We start from the raw sequence: 26,348 nt of genomic DNA, 5'->3' as shown, positions 1-26,348 counted from the left end.
CCTGTGCCCATGCCATACCCATACCCATACCTATGCCCATGCCATACCCACACCCATGCCATACCCATACCCGTGCCCATGCCATACGCACGCCCGTGCCGCTGCCAGTGCTGGTGCCGAGGCAGCCAGGCTGTCGCACCCTCCGCCTGGTTGGCGGCGACCAGTTATCCCAGTCCCGACCAGCAGAGGGGAATGGTGATCCGCATGAGCCACCCGCCTCCACCCGTGCCCTGGGCAGCCCCGGGGGCTGCGGTCCCTGGCCCCGTCGCCCGCTCCCTGCAGCGCGGCGCTCGCAGGCGCGGTGGGTGGGTGCTCACCCACGGGGTGTGTGAGTGGGGGTGAACCTCCCGAGCACCCCCCGACCTCTGTGCTACCTGCCACAGCCCCGTGGGACTGGCTTGTGTTTTTTTGCAGGGTCCCAGTTTCTCCCCAGCCAGGGCCAGGCCTGGAGCTGGTCCTCTCCATCCCTCTGCGCAGAACCAGGCTGGAGCTGGGGCTGGAGGTTATTGATCCTGCCCTGCCCCGGCTCTGGCCCTGATTCAGCAAAAGCCGGGGTCGTGGCAGGCCTGATTCAGCACTGCTTAGTCACCCTGTTATCTCAGAGCGCTGCTCCGGCACAGCAAATCCCCCTGGAGTCGGTGGAACTGAGGGTGCAACAGCCCATGGGGCCCATCCCCGGAGCCACGAGCACTGCACTGCTGCTCTGCAGGGCTACGCAGAGTTGCCCTTGTCTTTATCAGCAGAAGGAAGTTTTACTGCTGCAATTATACAGCTGTTAATTGCACCAAGACCACTGCTCAAAGGCGAGCAGCCCCCTGCGCTCAAGGACACGTTCACACTCTTGTTTGACAGGGGTGCTTTTCCCTCCTGCCCAACCTTGGCTTGCTCAGACCCTGTGCCACAGCAGAGTCCCTTACCAGGGACATGTCTTATTCACCTCCGAGGCCTTAGGGGTGACCCCAGGTGGGTTTGCATGTGGCTGTCCCCCCGTGGATAGGGACCTGAGCCTTGGCTGCCAGCACCACCAAAGAAATGCATGCAGCTCTATTTGCAAAGGACAGCCTGAAACCCCCCAGGCTGCACGTCCTGCCTGCAAGCACCTCCAGGCTCTTCCCCCAAAGCGATCAGGTTTCCTGGTGATCTGGCTGAGGTGGAAACAGATCCTGGCCCCAGGGTCAATGAAAGTGAAAGGAAAACTGCTGATTGCTCCTTATGCCAGAGAAAGGGAAATAAATATTTACTGGGCTGAAAGCCTTATCCTGCAATGTACTCCTGTGTTCGGTGGTTGCAGGAATTCAGCAGGTCCTGGAGGTGTTAAGGGATGGGGAACAGCCTGTTCTGGGTGCTCTGCAGGTGCACTGACCACCTTTGCTGCTAAGAGGTCAGATTTTACACCGTGATAATGACTGCGTGGGAAATCCAAAGGGAGCAAGGCAGGGGTGATCCTCCCCATGGGTACCGAACCCAGGGGGACCAGCCAAAGGGGCAGGGAGCTGAGCATGCTGACCCTGGCAGGCTTAGTTTGACCTCTGTGAACACAAAAGTGTCCCAAACAATCAACTTTTTTTTTTTTTTTTTTTAATGCTCCCTCACGGACATGGATTGGGGCATCAGGATCGTCCAGCTGTGTTGGGTCCCTGGGAAGGTGAAGGAGAGGTCTGGAGTACTTTGCTCATCATGGTGGACTTCTACACCAGCCTCAGGCTTCACGGGTGCTTTGAGGGCTTTGCCGATTCAGGGACTACCTCAGATCGCTGCTGCCATCGCCGTGGTCCCGGGCAGCTGCCTGAAACCATGACAGTGTTTGTTTTCCCAGGCTTATTTTCACAGGGAAATCCTTCATTTCGAAGCTAGGATAATTCAGCCAGCTCCAGGCAGATAAGCACTATTTCCATCTGCTCTGTGAGATGTAATTAGCTGGGATGATTAGACTTTATCACAGTGTAATTTTTTAAAACTCTGTATTTCCACAGTCTCTAACGGGAGGGATGTCTGTGCTGGGTCCGCTCACGGCCTGGGCACATGGACAGACACGGGGCTGGGCTTGATAAACCCATTTAAACATCATCTGTGGTGCAGGAGCTGCTGTGTTTGGTTTCCTTCTGCTCAGGGCTGCAGAGGGCTCCTGAACTCAGCAGGGCTCAGCTCCAGCCTCAGCGGCAGCAGCAGCACACAGAACAGGTGCCTCTGCTGAGGGATGTGGGGAAGGAGCGTGGGATGATGTCCCAGCCAGCAGACAGGCGCTGCTGCCTGTCATTATGCCAAAGGAGCGAGCCACCCTCGCACACAGGCAGTGCAGAAGGGATGAATTTAAAGGTGTCCTGGGGGAGGATGGGGCTGGGGGGGTGGCAGGAAAGCACTGGGGCACTGGGGGGCTTGCACCCCTTACCCAGCTATGGCGGGACAGGCTCAACACTTGAGCAGGGCTTTGCCCCATGCTACTCCCAGAAACTGGCAGTAATAGAGGAAGGACAAACCATCCCCATTCCCATCCCTGTCCCCACCCCATCCTTGTCCCCATCCTCCTCAGGCACCCAGTGGGGCAGCAGGGACAGAGCAAATCCCCACCAAGACTGCATAGGGACAACCTCTGCACATGGCCACGTGGGAATACATCGAGAAGTGCTCAACATGATGCCGCAGCTGAGCTTTGAGCTTCCAAACGCCTCCTATCATAACAAAACCCTTAAGATAACTCCTTTTCTTTCCCCCTCACAAGCTTTAGCAGCTGAGCCTGTCTCTGCCACCAGCCAGTGTGTGGCAAAAGCCCAGCGCTGCATCACCGCCCAGCACCAGCGGTGCCGGAGTGGCGTGCCCATTTTCAGGTGGTTTTTCAAGCCCCAGAAATGGCCTCTGTGTCTGTGCTGTAGCCTCCAGTCTCTGTTGACATGCTATTCTGAGCATGCCACAAATATAACCTTTCTGTTTGCAAATCAACAATATCAATGGCCTCTATTTTTTACCTTTTAATTGGTTGCTTTAGCTTTTTATTTAAGAAATACATCAGTGGGCAAAAGAGGTGGGTAATGGCTCAGTATGTAGTGCTCCAGTGCTTATGTGGATGGATTTTTCAAAAATAAGGGGTTTATACCACTTTCTTGGCCTATTTAGCAGGACTCTGTGCGCACTGCCTAAATCCTATTCCATACATTGCTTCTTTTAAAGGAATGAAGCTTGGTTTATAATAATGGAGTTATTACTGTGGGTAGACATCGACGGGTTTTTTTCGATTTGAGGAAGGTGGATGCATTTTCCCCACCTTTCAAATACCATCACCCCACTAAGGCAGACTTTCAAATTAATTCAGAGCCAGACTCCTCGGGGATCAGTGATGGGGAAAGTGTTTAAAAGTCTCCAGTGGAACAATTTTCTGTTGGAAATGAGATTTCACTGTAGCTAAATTTCCCACGAGATTCCCTTGATTTCAACAGCATTTTGGCCAAGCAAACAAACTGCAAACAAACCCACTGCTAAGGGTAAAGCCTTCTTCTTACAAGGCATGGCAAAGAAAAAAAGGCAAATATTTCAGCTTTGGAACGATTTTCCCTTTTAAATGTCTTGTGGGGGTAAGAACTGTGTTAAGATGGAAAGGGCTGATGCATGGTGGGCATCCTCGGGGGGTGAGCCCAGCCCAGGGGACACCCCAGCCCCCCTTGCTCCCACGGGTGCTGGGGAAGGTGCAGGGTGGCATCTGGGTGTGAATTGATGTCCTGATGTTCTTTGGCGTCGTGTTGAGTGTTTGGCTTTAGCAGAGCTCAGCCTGGCGTGGGAGTACCCGTAAGCCTCCCCACTCAGGAGGATGCTTAGCCCCAGGGTGGCAGCATCCCGGCACGGTGGGAGGGAAGGAGCCCCTGGCCCCCCCTGGGTGTGCTGGGTGGGTGGTGGGTGCCATTTCAGGGCAGGACTGGTGGCAGCTGGCAGGGAGAGGTGCAAGCAGCCTCCTGTCCCACTCCCCAGCCCAGCAGCTTGCGGCCGGCTGCAAAGAGCTATTTCAGGCAGGATAAACAGGATGCCTTGCTCCAGGCTGGCCTCCTCCACTCTCCGCTCCTGCCGCCGGGTAAACAGTCCAGCCCAGGAAAAGACTCGCAGCCTCCGAGCCGTTTCCATGCCGGCTGGCCTGGACCTGGCCAAGCAACCTGGCCGTGGCTAAGCCCCGCCAAGCCCAGGCTCTCAGTGGTCTGGAAGCATCCAGGGACCAGAGCAATCCCAAGGCATGGATCCACCTCGGTAGCTACTCCCTGGAGCTGCCAACTGGGAACAGTCTGAACTTTCTGGCCACACCACCACGTCCTCCCCCTTCCTCCTCCTCTTCCTTCTTTGGTCACAGCCCGGCTGCTGCCTCCAGCCGGATCGCTGGATCCTGCCCAGGCAGCGCGTGGAGGATCCTGCGAGGGCTGTTTCCGCATGTTGCTCTCGGGAGAGGAGCTGCAGCAAGAGCAGAGGAAGGAGGAGCTTTCCCACCGCTTCCTCCAGCTCCCCAGCCCCCGCGGCTTCCCTCCCCGGTGGGGCAGCCCCGGCGTGGGAGCTCACCCACCTCCCCGCAGCGCTCCGGGGAGCCGGCCGGGTGATCTTCAGCTCCGACGCAGGGTGTGCCAGTGGATTTTGGCTAGATCGGTGGAGCGTTACTGGTTCCAGTATCCCACTTTGTGCCCTCCAGCTCCCCAGCTGGTTGGTGTGGGGGATGCCAGCCCCCACCCCAGGCGAGTGGAGCCAAACAGCTCTTGGTCCAAAATCTATGGAATGTGTTTTAAGGCAACTTGAGTTTTTCCATCCCATTCCCCCGCAGGACGTGGGCTGCCCAGAGGCTGGGGAGGGAGGCCCCCTGCCTGCCACCCCCCCACCCCCCACCCCCCCCCCCGCCCCACTCCGGCTCCCAGGGCCACCATCCACCTTGGCACTGGGGAGTGCAGGGCTGCAGGGAGCAGGAGCACGCAGGGTCGGCGATGGCCAGGTGAAGCGATGTCAGGAGGGTCCGCAACAGCCGGGTGAAGGGATGTCAGGAGTAGGGGAGGCTGGTGCCAGGACTGAGCTGGTTTGGCTGGTGCCAGCAGCCACGGGCTGGCTGGGGACCCGCGGGCACAGCCATGGGGGGGCTGAGGTGCTCCCTGGCACCCAGACCCGAGGGGCACAGCCTGGTGGGGGGGTGCAGCCTGGTGGGGGGCGCAGCTGCCCTCCTTGGGCCTCCCCCGGCAGTGTCAGGGTAGCTAATTACAGCGAGGGGACAGGCAATGGGACACAGGCCTGTACACACACAAACACACACTTTTTTATACACACACTTGTACACACACCCCACATACAATCACATACACACCCACACAGACATATCACATGTGCACACACACACTAACACTCACACACGTGCACACACACTCACACCCCATCACACCCCCCTCAATTGTGCATACATACCCACACCCACTCACACTGACACACATACTTGCACTCACATGCATGCACGCACACTCACACATACATACACTCACATGCATGCACACCCACTCACACTCACACACATACACTCACACACTCACTGACACCCATATTCACATACACACACACACACACGCATGCACACACACACACATACACACACGTGTACACACACTCACACTTACACACATACACCCACACTCACATGCTCATACTCACACTCACACACGCATGCACACACACACACGCAGGCACTCTCACTCACACATACGTACACACACTCACACACGCAGGCACTCACACTCACTCCCACCTCACACCCCCGCACACACACTCCCCCCCCGGCGCGGCGCTCCCCGGGCGCTGACGCGGCCGGGGCGGTGCGGGGGGAGGGGCCGGGGGGGCCGGCGGAGCCGGGGCTGCCATGGGGCGCCGCGCTGCCTGACCGCCCCGGGCGCTGCCTTCCTCCTCCTCCTCTCCTCCTCCTCCTCCACCTCCTCCTCCTCCTCTCCTCCTCCCGCCGCCCGGCCCGGCCCGGCTCCGCTCGCCATGGGAGATGTGGTCTCCACGCACCTGGACGAGGGTCGCCGCCAGCACATCGCGGGTGAGCCCCCGGCGCGCTGCCCCCTCCCCCTGCCCCAGCCGGGCTGTCCCCATGCCTTGCCGCACTCCGGGGTGGGGGGCGGGTTGGGCACACACCCTCCCCGTGTTCCCGGGACCCCCCCGCCTGCTCTGCCTCTTTCTCCCGGACTTTAAACTTTTTTTTTTTTTTTTTCCCCCCACCACGTTGCAGTTTCTCTGTGTTTTTGCCTGTCCCCTTGGCTGGGCACAGCCCGGAGGTGGGGGTGGGGGGGGTACCCGAGGTGCCTGTCTGCCTCCCAAATGAAAGGCTGGGTTGTGCCGGGGGTGTTTGTGTTGGCTCCGAGGAGCGGGGAGCGTGTTCGTGTGCTGAGCTTCCCCGGGCGGTGGGGAGGGAAGGGGGGGAGCTGGGCTCCGGGGGGATGCTGGCAACCTGGGTCCTGTGCAGGGAAGCCGCTGTCAGCGGGGGGTACCGAGGGAAGCCCCCCCAGGGGCTCTGGGGTGGGAGTAAGGACTGGCTGCACCCCTGGGGTCTCACTGGGATGCTTCAGGCCTGCCCTGGCACGGGCAGGACGCTCAGGCCCCCCCTGCCGCAGTGGGACGGGGCAGGGTGACAATGTGGTTATTGAGAGCCCGGCTGTCCCGGGGTGTCGGCAGCGCCTGTGCCCCCGGCGGGGTGTCTGCTCAGGGCTGGCTGGGAATCGCTGAACGTGGGATTATGGCTCTGGACAGGCAGGGGTTTGTGTGAGCCAGGGCTGGGGGGGCGGCAGGGCTGCTAATTGGTGCCTGCGGTGACTCGCGTGACCCCTGTAAGTGGGGTCACCCCTCTGGCAGGGTGCTGTGCCCCCCCCCCCAAGCCACCTTGCATCAGTTGTGATGCGGGCGCTCTGCTCCCCGGGGCTTCCAAGCAGGCAGGACTTGACCTCTGAGCCCTTTCGTGTGCCGGCTTCGGTTTCAGCCCCCCAGGCTGAAAAATCCACCTCTCCGGGGGGTTAAACAACCCCCCCGCGAAGCCACACCTAGCTGTGTGGCACGGAGGAGCGTGCTGGCTTCGTGCTGGACCTTGTGCGCCTTGCAGAGGGCTCAAGGGCTCAGGGGGCACCAGGGTTTTGGAGGTGGCTCTGCTGTATCTTTCCTCCATCTCCACCATAAAGCCACTGGAGCAGCTCGAAAGTCCTTTTCCCCAAGGACTTTGGGGAAAAAGCGGCTGCGGGTCCGGCGCTGATGGTGCTGCTGCTGTGGTACCGGCACACGGGCTCCATGTCTTGCAGCGTATGGTGGAGCCCATCTGTCTTGCCAGGCCCCACCATCCTGGCCCGGCTGGCAGGAATGCTTACGTGGTATGCAGCTCAGCAGGACGCCAGCAGGTTTCCGAGCTTTGAAGGAAAGCTTGTAACATGCTGTGGGGTTTTCGTGTTGCGTAGTTAAAAGCTCGCCGCCGCCGATCCGGGAGGTTGCACCAACTTGGGTCTGCACGCGGCTGCTCACCGCAGCACCTTCGGGTCCGAAGCATATCCCGAATCTCCCTTTAACTTGCTGGTTCTCCGTGCAGAGAGAGCTCCCCGGCCAAGCCCTGTGATCTTAATCCTGAAGAATAACAAGGAAAAGCCTGGCTGGGTTTCCTATGCAGGAATCTGTCTCTGCTGGGCTAGAAATTGGGTGTGTGCGAGGCCAGGCTGGATGGCTGCATGCTGGCAGGAGCCGAGCTGTTACACCAGGGGGGTTTCAGCCCATGCCTAGGGGGTTCCGGGGTCTGCAGATGAGTTTTCATGGTGAAAATAGGATTCCTATGAGACAGGATTACGGAGATTGTGCTGGTATGTGTCCTGTGCCATGCTGCAGCTCTGAAGGTTCGGGGTGAGGAAGGTGGGGGACCCACACCTGTACTGGGACACCTCCCTGGGAGACGCTGGAGCCCACTGGGTTCAGTACGCACCTCTCCGCTTTCCGCCCGGGCTCCTCGATGGGTGAAAAGCCCCTGGAGCTGGGAGGGGCTGTAACCCAACAGGCAAGGCACGACTTGCTGTCAGGCATGCAAAGCAACGTGGCGGGGAAAACTCCAGGTTTTCCTGCTTAGCGCGGCCTGTTCTCTGCTGCTGCTTCTCCTGCCAGCACCCAGGGAATGATCTATCCTCTCTCCAAGAAACTTTTCCCAGTTGTCCTCCCAACTCTGGGGAGTTTGGAGGGGCTTCCCAGGGTGATGTGACTCCTAATTGCAGCAGGGACAGGAGCCCCCTGGGCTTGGCGATGCTCCCCATGGTTGCAGCCCCCTTACAGTGGCAGAACTGTGCTGGCTGGGCACACAGCAAGCCCTGGGGCTGTGGGGAGATGGTGAGAGCCTGGGCCAGATCTTCCCCCATGCTGGGAGCGGAGCTCTGAGCACTGCAAGTGCCTTAAAGGCAGGAGGGAGGTGGCAAAAAGCCTTCCCGTGCCATGCACAGTGCAGTCCCCTCTGTGCTGGGACCTCTGCCATCAAAGCCGTGCTGCGACAGTCCCATGCCCTGTCCCAGCCCACGCAGCAGTGGCTGCAGTGAAGCTGATGCCAACACCTCCTGGAGGTTATGAGCCACAGGCGCGTGATTTGTGTGTTGGTGGCCCAGGACCAGGGTCTTTCCTCCCACCGGCGGTGCTGGTGGGGCTGGACTGCTCTCCTGCTGCCTAAGCAGGCCTGCAGGCAGTGTCCCTGCCAGCACTGATGATTCTCTGCTGCGCTAGGGCTGACAGGGCAGCCCAGGGGGTGTGATCTACACTGGGGTGGTTTTCAGGTGGTGCTGCCTGCAGCTCCTGCATCCCTTTCTCCAGGGTCTCTATGACCTGTAAATGCTTTCTTTTGTCGCCTAGCTTTGGATGTCATCCTGGACTGAGTCACCCAGCTTGTTTGTCAACACACTTCAGCTGCCCTCCTCCTCCTCCCAAATGTGAGTTGGGAGTTGCTTCTGACCTGCTTCGTAGGCTGGAGCAGGGCTGGCTCCTCTTCTTGTGTAAGGATGCCCAGTACAGGCACCATCACCTGGGGACACGAGGGTGGTAGGCATGGGGTGTCCTGCCAGGGCTCCCAGGAAAGCCAGGATGTCACAGGGTGTCTTGAGTTTTTGCACAGTGTCCCCTCATGTCCAAGGCAATAGCGCCTTCAGCACAGGACTCCATGAAGCTCTTTCCTCCTGCTGGAATAGTTCCTTCCCTAGCGCGTCCCAGCCCCATGGACCACTTCTCCAGGAGGGTGAGGTGGAGTGTGGTTGGCAGGAGCTGGGTGACTTTGCTCGATGGGGCTGGTGGTCCCAGGCACCTGGCGGGTGAGAGAGCCCAGGGGTGCAGCAGGAGCTGCTGGGTGCCTCTGTGGCCAGAGGGATGGGGAGGTGGGTGGGAGGTGGGTGGCAGTGCAGGGAGGGTCCCCGGGATCTCACACCTTGTTCTGGTATCTCCAGGGAGTCGCCAACCTGTTAATTACTGAGTAAACTAGCTGTTAATTTGGGGTGGGACTTCTACAGACACCTGCCCACACAACAATGGCAGAGGTGACACTGAGCTTCACCCCTGGTGCTGGGACCCAGAGCCTTTCTGCTCCAACAAGCCTTATTGGGCATCAGTGGCTGCGTATCTGCAATGCCACCGAGAAGCATCCTACTGCTGGAAGGCTGAGTGTGGGCGGGAGAGGCTGCGGGTCAGGTCCGGAGGTGCCCAGCAAACATGGAAAGGCACCTGGCTGCTGTGTGCCACAGGGGGAAAGTTACTGGCAGTGGAAAGAGGTTTGCCATGGCTTCCTTAAGCATGATGCTCGTTTCCTAGCCTTGACCACAGATCAGCTCCAGCCAGGGCGGGAGGTGGTGGCTGCTGGTGATGTGCTCTGTGGTTGGTCTCAAGGCTGACACCCTCACCCTGCCCTGGGAGGGGTCCAATGCAGGGAGGCTCTGAGGGATCGGTGCTGTAATGTGCTGGAGATGTGAAGTGGTTTCTCCTAATGAAGTGTGTGTCTTCTTTCATTGTGAAATAAATAACTCCCCTGGCATGTCAGGGCTCCCTGCCAGCGGGGAAGGGCTGGTTCTGGCAAGCCAGGGCTTACCTGCAGCCGTCATGTCAGGGCACGGGGCTCACTCGGAGCCAGCGTGTTGGGGCAGGGGACATCACTGGCTTCGGGGGCCTCTTGTGCCGGTGGCCTTCCCACGTGGGCAGGAGGCAGGAGCCCTCCTGGCCCTGCCTGTGCTCAGCCCTGAGGCAGCGCCTGCCTCCCCTCCCAGGGGTCTTTCCCTGCCTCCCCCAGCAAGGTCTTGCCTTGAGCAGGCTGGGACACGCATGGAGGGCATCCCTGCTCTGCCTGGGAGCAGGAGGGCTGGGGACAGGAGGAGCACAGCTGGCATCATGGCCGAGAGCTCTCCTTGGCCCTTGGGTCAGCCCAGGGAGAGACAAGCACCCCGCAGACCAGGACCCCTCTGCCACTGCAGTATCGGACACCCCTAAACCCATTGAAGCGACCCAGCGAAGGAAGCACAGCCAAGAGCTGGAGTTCCCCAAGCCTTTGCCTCCCTCCTGCCCTCAGGTCGCTACAGAGGCTGGCTCTGAGCCCAGGGAGGCTTGGCGCCTCTTGGCACGCCACTGCAGCTCTATCCCACCCTCCTGGGGACTGACGGGCTCCCGTCCCTCTGCCTGAGCCCCACAGCAGGTTACAACAAGCCGCTGGCTCCCACCCATGGCTCTGCCACAGCCACAGTGCTGCTGGTCCGGCCCTGTGCTAGGGACAGAAAAGGTGCCACGTGGGCTTGGAGACAGTCACCGAAATAGCCACCGATAGAGCCCAGGGTTAGACAGCCCTGGTCCATGAGGATGCAATGGGTGGTGGATCTCATGGACAAACCAGGCAGAAGTCTGGTCCAGCCCATGGGGAAGGAGCAGTGTTGGACCCACCCGTCCCATTTCTATCCCTGTTACAGCATCCTGTGACCAGGCTTTATTTCACAACCCAGCTGGCAGTGGCCCTGCCCGTGCTCCCAACGAGTGGGGAGATGGGGGGAAGCTGGGAAGCTGTCTGCTTGCAGGATGGGGCTCTTGCCGTCCACACTCCCAGGACCCTGGGCTCAGCATGTCTTGGAGCTTTTCAGTAGGCAGGAGGGCTGGAGGGATCCAGGGATCCTTATCCACACGGAAGCTTGCCGGGGTGCAGTTTGCAGGCAGGCCAGCACCAGCTCTCCAGCGCAAGGCTGAGCACCTGCACAGGACCCAGGTCTGGTCCCACTGCCCAGTTTGCAGAAGGCATCACCGCAGCCTTGGGCTGCAGCACCCAGAGCCCAAGTGGTGCCCAGCCATGAGATCCCCAGGCAGCAGCTGTGCCCCCTCGCCAGCCCTGAGCCCTGCCCCATGCCTGGATGTGCCCACGCCAGCTCTATGGAGAGCCCGGTGCCAGGGGGAGCTGGGAGGGGAGGAAGGGGCCGAGCAGAGCTGCTCGTTGCAAACAGACTTCCTCCCAGCCTCCTGGACCAGAGGAGGAGGAAGGAGTAAAACTCCACCTTTTCCCCTTTTTCAAAGGGAAAGGGCAGTAGCGTTCTGTGCAGCTCCTTGCTTTGGCTGGTGCCTTCTCCGTGCCCTCCTGCCCTTCTCCATACCTTTCTGCCCTTCCCTGGCAGGGATCTGTTCGTGCCTGCAGCCGGGCTCCCAGCCCTCCTCCTGGGGGCTTGGACCCCTCTGCTGTGGGAGTCCCCAGGGTGGGCTGTCCCCATGCAGCAGGGATGGATGGGATGCTCTGCCCTGGTGCTGGCAGAGGACCTGGAGCAGGACCTCCTTCCCCTCCTGCTATGCTAGTGGTTTCTGTGGGGCAAAGAACACTTGTCCTGGCTTCCCCTCTCTGCCAGCTCTGCTCAGTGCTAGGCGTGATGCCCCTTTGGGGGTTTCCCTGCATGAAGGGATGTTCCCCAAAGTGGGGGTGACCTCAGTGCTGCTGCGTGGGGCAGGAGAGCAGGGCTGCCAGCCCCCAGGCACATGAAATGGTGGTGGCTCAGCCATGGGAAGCATTCTGAGTCCCTTCCTCTGATCCCAACGCATGCAGGGCATCATCTGAGACCAGGACAGAACCTTGCCTTGGGAGCATCCCTGCTTGGGGGAACATCCCTGACTTTCCTCTCCCTAGGAGCTGCTTCGCTCTGCTGGCTGCTGCCCACCCTCCCGCAGCAAGGGAGCTGGTGATGTTCCGTGCTGCTGGGCACTGGCTGCCAGCCCCATGGGGCAGGTGCCCACCAGCCTGGGTTGTCCATGCTTCACCAGGGGCTGTGGTGCTTCTGGAGCGTCCTCGGCTGTGGGAGACACAGCTCGTGGCCACCTTTGGCCAGGACATCACCCTCTGTGGCGAGGAGGGAGTAGGTGTTGGGGGCATGGGGTGGGATGGGCACTGTGAGGCAGGGCGAGACCCTCTGTCCTGCCCCGGCCTTGCAGAGGAGCCGGGCACAGGAACCTCCCTGGCAGCAGGGGCTGCAGCAGAGCTTGAACAGGCTCAGGGCTGTTTTGTTCAAATACCTCTTTTTTTTTTTTCCCTTTTTTTCTTTTTTTTTTTTTTTTTGGATGTACATAAAAGTCTTTGTTTGGTCTCCTCCCGTGGTATTGGATTGGGTTTCCCACTGGCACTGGCCAGCTCAGCAGAGGGAGAGTGTGCCAGGTTCAGTTTCTCTCCCTAGGGCTGGGCACGGCAGGGGCACAAGGGGGCTGGCTGCTTGTCCCCTGCTGAGCACAGAAGCATTTGCTGGGACATCCCAGAGCCAGGACCACCCAGTCCCTGCTGTCCCTGGCACCTGGAGCATGAGAGACCAAGAGATGCCCAAGTTTGATCTGGCCCCTTTGCCTTGGTGACTCCTCTTTGCCTTGGGGACCCCCTGGTCTTGCAGCTCCCAGGTGCCATGGGTGCCCAAAGGATGCTGGCACGGCACCCTGCAGTGGCACTGCCTGCTTTGACTCAGCCGTGGTGCAGGTTGCACCATGCTGGAGCAGATGCAACGCTGCTGGGCTGGTGCCAGTGGATGAGCAGTGCCTTATCTGGGGAGGGGTGATGCTGAGTCCCACTCTAATGTGGGGCAGCACCCGCTATGGGGTGAGCACCAAAGGGTTGGAAGCTCCTCTCAAGTCTGACCAGGTGGTGGTGGGATCCTGGGGGACAAGGGACATGCAGGGTGATATGACTACAGCCTGGATGAGGGCAGTGGGTCCTGGTCCAGCACAGGGTTTGGCAGGTGGTATCCATCTTGAGTCAAGGTGCTCCATGGGGATGCTTCGTCTCCCCACAGCCACCTCCCTGCCTGTGGGATGTATCCTGACTGTCCTGTGAGTGCATTCACCTCTTCTGGTAGGTTTGAACCTGGGTCCCAGGTGGGTGGCACTTTGGGCTGGGTTTCCTGCTGGGATACCTGTGTGGGCAGCTGCGCCCCGTGGCTTTGGAGCATCACCCCTGGAGGCAAGGCTGCTCAAAGGGCAAGGGACAGGGCAGGAGGGTCTTGCCTGGATCAGGCAGGGTTGGGTGGGCAGGAGGGGTCTGCCCCCATCCCTCAGAGGCTGTTTGGGTAGGGAGGTTCAGGGCAGACATCTTGCACTGGGCTCAGTCCAGCCCCAACCAGCTTCTCAGAGACGTTCAAAGACGCTGAACGCTGTTTGTTATTCACATGCACATTCCTCGCACGCAGTCCCACAGCAGCCTTGTTCCTGGGGAGCAGCGGGAGACCGGCATCCACACTGCAGGAAAACACCCGCCAGCACGTAGCTGGACGCTAATCCCTCATCCGCTGGGCTGGATGCGGCCCCAAGCCACAGGAGCGGGGCTGATGCAGGAGGCTGAGCCTGTGCTTTGTGGCTGGGATTGGGGAGCAGGAGCAGCGGGTGAAGGCTGTCCGAAGCATGGTCGAGAGCGCCGTTGGGGTTTTTTGGCTGTTCCTAGGCCGGGGAGCTGCCGCTGAGTGTGCTGCTTCGTTTTGGGCCCCACGGATTTCATGGTCTGCGTTAGATCCTCCTGCGGCCGCGCTGGGCACGGCTCTGCTGCGGCAGGTTTGTTTGCTCTGGGCTGGGAGGGGAGCAGCGTTGTGCAACCGCCGGGGCTGGGCGCGGTGCTGGGAGACGGGGTGGGTGCTGCCACGCTGGGGCTGCACCCCCCGAGCATCCCCGGGGCCGTCCCCAGGGACACAGTTGGGATGAGGGATGCCGCAGGGTGCTGGGTGCTGGTGAAGGGTGCACCTTGCAGGCGGCGAAGCACAGAGTCGTGTCCCCGACGGGTGCCCCAGCCTTGAGCTGGCACTACGGGCGCTTCTGACTCATCTGGGGCAGACCATGTGCGGCAAAGGCAGGGCGGGAGAGGATGAACCGGTTCAGGCCTGGGCCCATCTGGTTTCTCCGAGGCTCCGCTGCCTCATCCCTTCCTGCTGCTCAGCCTCCGTCCTGCCCACTCGTCCCCACAATGGCATGAGTCAGAGGGCAGCTGGCCGCTCCGCACATCCCCGGCGCTACTGGCCGTGGAGCTGCACGGGGCTGCTGCCGGCGGGGGTGGCAGGATGTGTCCCCTAGCCACCCGGACCGGGCTTCTGAGCTGATCTGTAGCTGAAAATATTCCCGATGGATTTTGAAGTGGTGCTGGAGCCAGGCTGTGATGGCAGTCCTGCCGGGGCCCCCAGTGCTGTGCCCGGGGTGCAGGCATCAGGGGAGTGCACGGAGCGCTGCAGCAGTTTCCATTCCTGGTTGGTTCCAGATAAGCTCCGTGTAAAACCTGATAGCAGCCAGGAGCAGAGACGCCCTGGGCTGGGTTTGGGTGCATTTGTGCGAAGGGTGCGTTTGGGTACGGGGCGGTAAGAGGGGAAACTGTCCAGGGCTTTGCTCTCCCCCCTCAATTTGTTTTTCCCTGTTTCAGCCTCTCCTGGCCTGTGTGAGAGGGGAAAATACAAAGTGCCCGGGTCGACCCTGGGAGTTTTGCTGCTCCCAGGAATAACCTTCTTTCAGCCCCTGTTCTGGCACGTGTCCCCCCAGCCGACTCCCCTCAGCCCCAGCATGGCCCTGGGAGCCGGTGCTGGAAACCTCCTCCCCGGGGATGCTCAGGAGATGCTCAGCTGGGCTGAGTCAGGCCCATATGAAGGAGTTAGTGTCTCTGGGTGGAAATGAACTCAGAATCAAATTCCCCGAACCCTAAACTGTGAGCTGGGACTTAACCCTTTGGGGGCACCTGTCAGTGCTGCGGGATGCTTGCCTGGCTCTCCACAGGGAGGTGGACAGTGGCACCTCTTGCACTGTCCCTTCTCCTGGTTGTCACTGCGTTGTTGATGCTCAGACTGCCCCGAGCCATCACGTGCTGTCACGCTGACTCCTAAAATCTCTCAGGGATGAGCCTGTGCTGAGCAGAGCCCAGCGCTGCAGTGGGGGGAGCTGGCATCAGGGCAGGTGGCACAGCAGTGGGGCTCTGTGCCTGGCGGGGACAGCCTGTGTCCACGGGCCATTCCCAGCTCAGCAGCTGCAGGTGGTGCTCAGGGCTCCCAGGGTGCTGCTGCTTGAGGTCTGGCTCAGAACCCCATCCCTGTCATCCTGTGCACCCCATCCCCGGTGTGCTGGGCAGTGTATCCAAGGCATGCTGTGCATCCCTTCCATGGCATGCTCTGCACCCCATCCCCAGTGTGCTGTGCACCCTCAGCAGGGGATGCCCAAACACACTGTCTGCGTAATGCCAGGATTTGGGGCACATGAGGGCAGCCGAGGGGCAGTGGGTGAACCCCCCGGGTGCGTTTAGAACAGGCAGCGATGCAGGACTGCTGGAGCAGCCCCACTCTCACAGTGGGTGACCCGGGCACCCTTTATGCAGCTGGTGACATCAGCCTCCTTGCAGTGGCCTTTTCCTCTGTTTCTCTTGCTGGAAGAGCCAACCTCATTGTCCTCCCAGGCTACCAGGGAGAATCGGAGCAGTCCAAGAAGGGGATGCAAGGGGCAGGGCAGAGGCAGGGGGTCAGCATGGGAAAGTCGGCGCTTGGGTGACTTTTGGGGTGGCATACGCACCGTGGTGCTGCCTGTGCTCCCCAGCTCCCCTCCCGCCAGCCAGGTGCAAGGATGCTGGCAGCAATGCTACACCCCTTGCGTGCCAGGTGTGGGAACCGCTAGCCGAGTGGGCACTGCCTGGCACACAGGGGACAGCCAGGGATGCCATGGGGCTGTGCTGGTGAGCAGTGCCCCACTGCCTCGCACCGGCACCCCTGCCTGCGCCCAGCAGCTGGTGACTGGGTGCGGAGGGGCCCATTTGGTTTTGGTGCCTTTATCTGGGTGACCGTCAGCTTCTGTCCTTTCTTGCCTCCCTGAGGTGTGAGCTGGCTGGGCTGGTGGCACTATGTGCCAGCCCGTGGATGTCCCTGTTAGTGCCACTGGTTCTGCGGCTGCTGGGAGCCTGTACTCCTCACAGCAACCTGTCCCTGCTCGCTAATCATTTACTGGCTAAATTAGTGATTAACTCCTTCCCAGCAGCCTTGGCAAGCCTGGCCAGGCCAGCACACGCTGCTCATGGTTCCCCTTCCAGCGGGGTGTCCTGTGGGCCACCACAGCACAGAGGGACCTTCACCGGGCAGGGACACCAGCAAAGGGATGTGACAGGCTGACCCCCCCGGGTGTCTGTTCCTCCATCGCTCTGCAAACACTTCCCGATGCCATCACCCCCTTGCTGAGCTGGCAGCGGGGGGACATGGGCAGCCTGCGTGGAGGCAGGGGGAGCTGGGGCTTTCCTGTGGCCCCGCTGAGTCAGGCTGTCCCGCGGGGGCTGGGGAAATGAGCCAGGCATGGTTTCGTCACGAGTGCAGGGGACACGGCTCAGCCAGCCCGGGGGCTCTGCTTCAATGAGCTTTTTTGTCCTTTTTTTTTTTTTATTATTTTATTTTTTTTCTGGACCAGGGGGAAAATTCCTTGCCTCTGGTGAGGCATCCCTATGGCATCCCCCATCTCCCAGCTGCTGCTCCTGCTCCCGCTCATCTCAGTGACATAAACCCAGGGGGTCTTCTGGGGAAGGCTGGGATTTTAAAGGCACTCTCACCCCCTGAATATATGAAAATAGCAGCAGAGGGATGACACAGTCTCTGGAGGGTGTGCCTAGCGTGAGGAACTGGGGCTCTGGGCTTGCAAAACGGGATGTGGGCTGAAGGGAGGTTGCAGATGACTCTTCCCGCTCGGATTTGTCAGCCGCCAGCTTCTCTTGGGGGTGTGCGTGTGTGTGCACGTGTGTGCATGGGTGTGTGTGGCATGGGGGTGTGCACAGGTGTACACGTGTGTGCATGGGTGTGTGTGCACGCAGGTATGTGCATGTTTGCGCATGGGTGTGTGCATGGGTGTGCATGAGTGTGTGGGGATATATGATGCTTTGAGCATGAGCAGCTCAGCTGCAGAGCACCCCATCCTGCTGTGCCTGCACCGCCCCATGGGGTACATTTGGGAGAGCCCCATCCCGCAGGTGCAGGTGGGATGTTCTCCTGGGCCATGCACGCTTGTGGCAATGCCACCCCGTTCAGGGGGGGCACGATCTTGGTGGCCATGCCCCAGGGGCCAACCCAGCCAGCCTGGGGGGGAGCTGAGGAGCAGGAGGCAGCTCTGCGTCCCCAAAGGCATGGACCTGCCTACTGTTGGGGTGCAGAGGGGTGAAGGCAGTTTTGGGTGCAGAGGAGCAGTGCAGGCTCCTCTACCTTTTCCCCTTCAGCTTTAACCCTTTGCTGCCCACCCAGGATCCTGCCACATCAGGAAAGGGGAAGGGACATCTCCAACCTCAGCTTATCAGGTATCTTTGAAAGGGCTTGGAGAGGGATGCTCATCTGAAGAGCAGCTTTCCTGAGCATCCCCAGCAGAGCCTGCCCAGCAGTGTGCAGCTCAGCCTACTGCCGGGGGAGGCTGAGCTGGTCCCCAGCCCTAGGGAGCCACTTGGGCTGAGCCACGTCCCTGTCCCTGCTGGCCTCTGTCCTACCTGGGATGTGCTGTGATGTTGCAGCAGCCCTGATCCTGGAGATACCTCCACAGGTCATGGATGCATTGAGAGGACGGTGAGCAGGAAGGGCACTGCTGTTGGGTGAGGGCTGAGCAAACTTTGCAGCAAAACCTGTACAGGATCTGACTGCCCCGCTGCCAGATCTGGTGACTGCTGGCCATGGCCTGGGCTATTTAAAGCATCACTGTCATTTTCACATGATTTTGAGGGTAATGAGGAAAACGAACTCCGGCCACGGACTCGTGCTGGCACGGCTCTCTGCAAGCCAGGGCTGCTAGGCTGGTGTTTCTGGCGCTCTGGTGTCCCCATGGCAGGGAAACAAACAGCAGGGAGCAAATACGAGCAGCTGGAGGGAAGGATACGGTCAAGCTGTCCAAGCTGCTCTCTAGGTGATAAGGTCTCTGGGCTAGACCTGGAGCTCATGGCTCATTTTTTCCTCTTGGCTTTGCTGTAGGAGATGCCAGAGCTGGGGCTGACCCTGGTCATATGGAAGGTCAGGGTAAGAGCTGACTTCTGCCTTGGGATGTGCGCATGGGGGGCAGCTGGTGATGCTCATGATGCTTCCAAGGACAGGGTGCATCCAGTCCAGGCTGCTGGACCAGCTTGGGCAGCTTGCTGTGGCTTTTGGAGTCCTTGGGTGAGATCCACCTCCTGCCTTGGTTCAAAGGGACTGCCACTGGACCAAGGGCTGCTCTGGCCCGGCTGTGACCTCTCAAAATGCAAGGGCTGCACATGCCTGTGGGGATGCAGCCCACATCGCCAGCAGCACCGGCTGCTCCAGGATCCAGCCCGTGCCGTTGTGCTTTGGATTTGGTGACAGCTGTGGTGGCACGACCGGTCGGTGGGGTGGCCAGGAGCAGGAGCTGCCTCTCCCAGCCAGTTTCGCCCAGACAAGCCTCGGGCTCCGTGGTCCTCGGGCGTCATCCGGGACAAGGGCAAACCTGTGCTGCCTGTTTCGTCTCCTTGTCAGGGTGTCCTCGTGGGAGCTGCTTGTCCTGCCGTGTTGTGGTGGCTGGGTGATGCGGAGGGTGTGTGCATCCCTGGGGATCTGTCAGGGAGGGCTGGAGTGTGCCTGGCGATGCGAAGCTGTGTGGCATAGATGGACCCTGCTTTTTGCTCCCAGCATCCTGCCCAGCCCTGCATCCATCCTGACCTCCGGGGTTTGCCCGGTGGCTGGGATGCTCAGAGCCCTTTCTCCACCCTCCCCGTGCAAAGCTGGCTGCTGCAGAGCCCCTTTATCTCTGCCTGCAGCCACCACGTGCAGCTTAGTCATAGGGATGGCTGGGGAGGGAAGGAGGGGAACCCAGAGGCCAAGTAACAGATGAAGTCTGTGATCAGAGGTGCTGGTGCTGGAGCTCCTGCTGAGCCAGGCGTTCATGTTGGTGGGTGCTGTTGGCACACCTCTGTGACCACAAAACTGGCAGTTTCCCCCTGTCCTTGCCAGGAACCCGAGGGACGTGCCAGAGCCTGCACCAGCTCAGCAACCCTGGCTGCCTGGGGACCAGCCCCCCTGCATAGCTCAGTGTGACAGGGACCAGGGTGGTGGCACCCTGAGCAGCGGGAAGGTGTCAGTGCTGGGAGCACAGTGGTCCCAGAGCAAACACCAGGCTTGAGAAAGCACCATCAGTAGGTGGCTGGGGACACTTGGCCCTGCAGGGTCCCTGCATGTGCACCCAGCTTGCCACAGCGCTTTGCCGTGGGTGTCTGAGCCCACACCCAGGTTGGGGTGGGAGCCAGCCGAGCCCCATCCCTCCCTCACCCTGCCGTGACTAGGGGGGGAGCTGAGGTGAGGGGCCAGGAGGAGGCAGGGGACACAGCTCCTTGGACTGCCACCTGTCCCCAAACCTGCCAGCTCTTGGCTGGACATGCACCCAAAGCTGCGCATAGAGGGACGGCTGTTCATGGGTGGCCTCTGTCATGCAGGTGGGTCAGGGGGTGCTCTGCATAGCCCCTAGCGCTGCCAGGTTTTGTTCAGCCTGGTGAAGGAGCCGGTGGGTGGCCAGGCCAGCTCCTGTGTGGGACATGTGAGCCCCATGCAGGCTGCTACAGGCATGCGGGGGTCAGGGCACCCGCTGGTATCATCAGCGTGGGCTTCCCATCCTCTGCTCTCAAGCAAAGCCTGGCTGTACCACTGCTAGCAGTCCACATCTTGTCAAACCTGGTGTCACCTTGTGTCACCTCGCCATGCTGCTGGCAACCCCCTCCCGACCCCCCCTGTGGGTCCCTGCCCCTCTTGCCTCCCTGGGGCTGAGCACGGTGGTTGATGGAGCAGGGAGCATCAGTGGGCCCCCCAGCATCCCCGCAGCTCCTCACAGGGTCTTGCTGAGCTGGGGGGGATTTAGTCACCTTGGATATTTGACTGCAAATATTTGTTTCAGTGTCTGCAAGTAATCGACTTTTGCTTTTCCATTTACTTAAAATTACCTAATTGGCCCCGTCGTTAATCAGGGAAGAATGAGTGACTAAGCCGTCTCGCCTGCCTGGGGACCAGGGGCTCTTTTTTTCCCATGAACTGAAAGGAAATGAAACCTCAAAATGTCCTTCTAAATCTCAGCTGTCAGCATCGCTGCCCAGAGCCCTGGCCAAAATCATACAGTTTTGTAGACGGGAGTTGCAACAGAGGTGTGGCGTGGACGCAAGCGCGGCGTGACTGCGAGCTCTTTCTTTTCCAGGAGAAAATGCCAAAATCGGGGGTGAGGAATTTCTCTGCTGGGACGAGCAGGCGTCTCGTTCTTTGCCACAAAAAAAGGTTGCTTAAATTTAGGGGGGTTTTCAGCCCTGGCACAGTAAGATGCCGGCCTGCGGTGTTTGCTCCTGTTGCGGTGCTGGTGGTGCCAGCATCTCCTTGGGGATGGGTTTATCTGCCTCCAGCCACTGTCCTCGGGCAGCTTTTTCCTCCGGAGCTGCTCATCCCACAGGGATTTGCAGCACCCTGCAGCAACCCGCTTCTTCGTGATGGCTTGGCTGCGAGCACAGCTCCGGGTCGGCTGCTGCTGGAGATTTTGGCTCCTGCCAAGCTGCGCCGGGGCCGGCGTGGGGGTCTGTTTTGTCTGGGTTCATGCCCCCAGCATTGTGCTGGCTCCTGCACTGGGATGCATAGCCAGCATCGTTCTTCCCCGCGCCCATCGCCAGCGCTCTGGCAGAGGCTGAGCCGTCAGAAATAGTTGGAGGCGACTCAGATTCTTTCCTTTTCACAGGCTCTGGGGCAAAGTTGAGAGCGAAATTCAAAGTAGAGGCCCCGTGTGCCAAAGGCAGCTCTGAGGGCGTTGTTTCCCCAGACCTGTGATGCTCTGTGATGGGGTTTTTGGTGTAGGAGCCACATGTGGGGTCTGGAGCTGGGCTGGGGAGGAGAAAGGGCAGGGTTTGCTGCGTGGGGCAGGGTGCTGCGTGGGGCAGGGTGCTTGCATGGGGCAGAGTTTGCTGCATTGGGAACAGTGTTGCATGGGGCAGGGTTTGCTGCGTGGGGCAGGGGTGCTGGCAAAGACTGGGAGGGCAGCCCTGCACCCCTGTGGCTGATGCCCCGGGAGGAGCAAGGGGGTTCCTGTGACTGCAACCCTGGGGCTGGGAAAGCACCATCCTTGCTGCTGAGGGGGGGGTTTGCAACCTTCCCCCACCCCATCCATCGAGGAGCAGGTGGCTGCCTTGGGACTGCCTGCGGGATGGAGGGGACCTCCTCTGGTGTGGGGTGCAGCGGGGCACCTGGAAGCTCAAGCTCTGCCAGCACCTTGGGCTCACCCCAGTCTGGAGGGGCAGTCCTGGTGGGGGTCCCTGCCTCACAGGGGGGTGACGCGGGGAGTGTAGTGGGAGCCGAGCTGTCCTTTCCCTTTGGAACCTCCGTGCTGCATGCAAGCCCCAAGAATCACTGGCTGCAGAGCCTGGAGCTGCCTGGCCCCTCTGTCAGATGGCCCTTACCGGGGTGCAGGGGGTCGGGGGGCTGTGGGCGATGCCTGGGGCTGGGAATGGGGGTTTCCCCCCAGTCTTAGCCAGTCGAGGCAGTTGGAGCTGGGCTGGGGAGCTGCACAAGGCACGGGAAGCCATCAGCATTGCCAGAATCAGCTTAATGTCAGGAATTTCCTGCCGGGGAGAGGAATCCATGGCATTAACATGAAAGGCCAAGAAAAAGAGATGATCCTGACCCCAAATTAGTCCCTGGGCTGGACGGGGAGGGCAGAGGGCAGCGGGCTCGGCCGTGGCCCTTGCACCAAAGCCTGCTCCGGCAGGCAGGAGGGCAGCGGGAGGTGTTGGGTGGGTGGGGAGGGCAGGGGGAAGGTGTCCGAGCAGGGTGCCAGGGGGCTTTGCAGCCAGGAGACCCCTGAATCCAGCCCCTGCCTAACGCAGCTGTGCTCTCCCCTTGCAGAGAAGACAGGGAAGGTGCTGGGGGAGTTCTGCCGGTGCTACAAGGAGCAGTATGGTGTAGCGCTCTTCAACAGCGTCCGCTATGAGATCGAAGGCAACGGAGGGCCCCAGGCCCAGCTGCTCCACCGCAAGGTAAGAGCCCAGCCCGGCTCCACACCGGGAGCCTGGAGCCGGCAGGGAGCTCTGTCCCTGTGCCCAGTGAGCCTGCACCAGTGCCCTCCCCAAAACCCAGGCTTGTGCCCCCTCCCCATTACACCCTGCCAAGGTGGAACGTAGCCCCTGTGCCACTGGCCCAGACCATCCCCCTGGTGTCCCACCATCTGTGCAGCACACGGGGCTCCTTGGGATGGTTTTCTTTCCAACCCGTGCGATGAGTGCAGCCAGCAAGCAGGGGCAAAGCTGGCTTTTGGCTGTAGCCCCCGTGGATGTCTGTGTTTGATGCCAGGGCTGGCAAGAGCTCCCGGGACCCCCTTGCGCCCAGTGAAACCCTAAGCAGGGCATGCTGGGCTCTCGTCCTCCTGCTCCTGGGTGCCAGCAATGCTCCAGCCCAGACAAATGCCCAGGGATGGTAGGAACCCCCTGGCAGGTGTCCCTAACCCTGTGGGGCAAAAGGAGGTGGCTCCAAGCCTGATCTCCAGCAGCCACATGCCTCCTGCCTGGCAAAAGGTCCCCAAGCATCCCCCCTTGCTGCCTGTGCCTCTGGCGGCTGGGGATGGATCCTGCCCTCCCCTCCCTCCTCCCAAGGCAGATGCAGCAGCCGGGGCTGCTCGCCAGCAGGCAGGGTTGGGGGTTCCTCCCTGGCTGTGTCAGTGGAGCTGCTGTCCTGCGGGTGCTCCTTGAAAGCAGATGTGGATTGCACATTGGGGATGGGCTTCTGCTTTTGTCTGGGACTTAAAGAAGTATTTTTTGAAGAAATCTGTAGAAATTGCGTGCACGACACCAGACTTAAGCCCTGGCTGCTCACAGCAGTTGTCTCCCTGGCCCACCCATGAAGGTGACACCTTGCTTAGGCACTTGGACATGCCCTATCTCCTCCGAAAGCTGGCTGGGTGCTGAGTGTGTTGAGCAAAATAAAGGTGTGCAGGTTCCTGGGCAGGAGCTGAGCACCCAGCGTCCTCAGCAAGGTGTCCCTTGAGTTCCCTGCAATTTGGCAGATGTCTTCAGCTCCCCGGGCGGTACCTCCGTCCCAAGGTTGGCTGCTTCATTAAAAAGCTCCAGCAAGCAGCCCAGGAATGTCTGAGGAATGGCAGCAAGGCAGGGAGGTCAGGGACACTGTGCAAGTCTTTTAAAACAGCGGTGTATAAATAGGACATTCCTTTGCATAATGTCCCATCTGCTGCCTGTCCTCTGCCAGGGTGCCAGGGTCCCGGCAGTGTCACTGGGATGTACCAGGGCTCCAGACGCCATGGGGACCTGTGTGTTTGTGGGATGGATCTGCAAAGAGCTGGGGAGAGCACATCCTCCAGCTGGGCTTTGCACCCCCAGATATACCCAAAAAGTTGTGGGTGTCAAGAAGATGCGGAGTAGCATTCTCCCTGTCCTCAGGCAGGTCCAGTTGCATTGTGGCAGTTGGGTTTTTATAATTTACTTATTTATTACCTTTTCTTTTGTGATCTCCATGGGGATGCAGTGCTCAGAGGCAGCTCCTGCAGCGATGCCAGGGACTGGTGACCCTCCTGGGCAAAGTGGGACAGCTGGGCTGGGGTGTGAAGCATGGCTCAGTCACCTGAAATTCCAGGAAGAAGCAACAGCCATGAGAATAAGGAATAGATGTCTCTGCCTTTGGTCTCTCCAGCAGCCCGGGTGTCCCCAGCCAGCGCCCCTGAAAAACTGTCCCCAGACATAATCTTGCCTCATAGCAGCCTCTCCCTCTGAGCCCCACTGCTGACATACCAGACCCTGGTCTTGCTCCCCATCGCTCCCCATCCCGCAGCAGGGATGCCGGCAGCGTGGGGCCCTCCTCCCACACACTCCTGGCCCCCTCCCTGCCCAGCCTAGCAATTTGGCACATACCTGCCTGTCCCAAATATTTGCTGGGGCTGGGTGGTGCCGCTTCAGTACCTCCCCTGGGCAAGGAGGGGGTGTGAGGAGGGGACGGCTGCGCCAGGGCTCCCAGGGTGCTGGTGGCTGTGAGCGAGGGTCAGAGTTCAGCCTGGGTTTCATTTCATTTCATTAGCAGACAGGCCGTATGGCTTCGTCTGCCTTGGGCAGCAGTTTCAAAGCTAATTTATAAGGGCTGATTCTCCTTGGATGAGCTACCCTGGTGAGATGCTAGTGAGGACTCCCGGAGCTGGCACCACCTTTCTGTCCCCATCCCTGCTGGTGGCCATGGGTTTGGGCTCTCATCCCTCCCACTGTCCCCCAGCCCTGCAGGGCTTGCTTTGTGATATCTTCTCCCCCTTCCAAGGGCTCTGGAAAGCAGTATTGGGAGCGAGGTGCTGAGCCAGGCTGCTCTCAGACCTCCCTGCCACCCATGGGGGTGTGGAGTCAGGGATTGGTGGGGGGCTTGGGGAAGGCAGTGGGGTTCCTGTGAACCAGGAGATGGACAGGGGAGGGAGAGGAGAGGGAAATGTCCTGCAGAAGTGTCCTGCTGGGGCATGGTGGGACCCAAGCCCTGGCTGGTCCATCCTGACGGCCACTGTGGTAGATGGTGGGTGGCCGTGGCAGGAGAGGCAGCCACGGCATGCTCCCACCCTCACGAGAGCTCTTGGCTCTTGTTTATGTTCCTGGGATCATAAAAATTCTTGGGACAAATTCTTGGCTTGTTCAGCCAGCCTGTGTTTGGGATGGCGTAAATGCTGTCGGCGTGAGGGCCAAAAGGTGCTGGAGAGCTGGCGAGGGGCTGCTCAGCCAGGGGGGCTTGGGGGCATGGAATGTCCTCAGCCTGTTCCTGTCACTGGTCCTCTGTGGAGTCCAGAGTATTTAAGCATCATCTGCTGCTGAGCTCTGCAGGGTGACATCTTGCTTTTCCTCTTCCATGTCCCATCTGGAGCCCATGCTAGAGCAGGGCTTGGTGCCTGCCATCTGCAGCGTGCCTCTGGCCCACACCCTGGCAGGACCTTCTGGTTGACGGCGACCACTGCGCAGTACCACGCACGCTCCCGCTGGCCCCAAGCTGAGGAATTCACAGCAGCTGAGGTTGGGAAGAGCTGCTGGAGGGCTCTGCTCCAACCTGCTGCTCAGCCAAGTGAGCTCCTGTTGCTCAGCTGAGATCAGTCCCAGGGAGGGGACACCAGGGATGAAGGTGTGACCACCACCATGGTGACCACCACCATGTGCGACTTTGCTGCTGTATGAGCAGCCCCTCTGAGTTTTTTTCTCAGGCTCTGCATGTGGTACCCCTCAAAGCTGTCACCCAGACGCACTTATTCAGGCATCAAAATCTGCAGTGCTAGGGGAGATAATCCACTGGTGAACTTGGAGACCCTCAGCATAGCCCTAGTGCAGAAAAAAACACCACAAATGGACCTTGCTGATCTCCCTGAGCCAGGCTGTGGCCATGGGATAGAGGGGCACCCAGCTTCCCCCCTCCCTGCCTGCCCCATGCCACCCACATGCGTCTCTTCCCCACAGGTCCCGCTGGAGGACCATGTCATCTACTCAGGCAACCTCTTCCAGTACATCGAGGAGAACAAGAAGTGGAGGAACCGCTTCTGCGTGGTCCCACACAACTACGGCTTGGTCCTCTATGAGAACAAACTGGTGAGGGGCATCACCCTTTTGCCCATCTCTGGTGGGCACAGGTCCAAAGGGGGACACTCCATTGCTGTGGTGGTGTGGCTGTGCTCCCCATCATCCATGACCATCTTTTTCTGCTCAGGCCTATGAGCGGGACCTGCCGGCCCGTGTGATGATCAACAGCGCTGGCTACAAGATCCTCACCTCTGTGGACCAGTACCTGGAGCTGGTGAACAGCAGTCTGCCTGGTGAGTGGTCCTGGGGACCTGGCATGCCTGGGGACCTTCTGGAAGGGGTGGTTTTGGGGTGTAGCATCCCTGGGGACTTCTGGAAAGGGTGGTTTTGGGGTGTA

The 26,348-nt window shown here is 60.1% G+C and overlaps 1 protein-coding gene across 1 annotated transcript in view; it reads left to right on the top strand.

Annotated features, from left to right (window-relative positions):
• The first annotated feature begins 5,830 nt into the window (after positions 1-5,830).
• The window catches only part of NIBAN2 (niban apoptosis regulator 2), a 31,335-nt gene continuing 10,817 nt past the window's right edge, over positions 5,831-26,348 (top strand). The window contains exons 1-4 of the mRNA XM_055720840.1: positions 5,831-6,037; positions 22,320-22,450; positions 25,892-26,020; positions 26,139-26,244. Of these exons, the coding sequence (XP_055576815.1) occupies positions 5,983-6,037; positions 22,320-22,450; positions 25,892-26,020; positions 26,139-26,244 (421 nt within the window). The 5' untranslated portion in view covers positions 5,831-5,982. The remainder of the gene's footprint in view (positions 6,038-22,319; positions 22,451-25,891; positions 26,021-26,138; positions 26,245-26,348) is intronic.

This window comes from Falco cherrug, chromosome 9 (assembly GCF_023634085.1).
Source record: "Falco cherrug isolate bFalChe1 chromosome 9, bFalChe1.pri, whole genome shotgun sequence".
Taxonomy (NCBI): domain Eukaryota; kingdom Metazoa; phylum Chordata; class Aves; order Falconiformes; family Falconidae; genus Falco; species Falco cherrug.
Note: the sequence above shows the minus strand (reverse complement) of the source record. Positions and strands in the feature narration are given on the sequence as shown.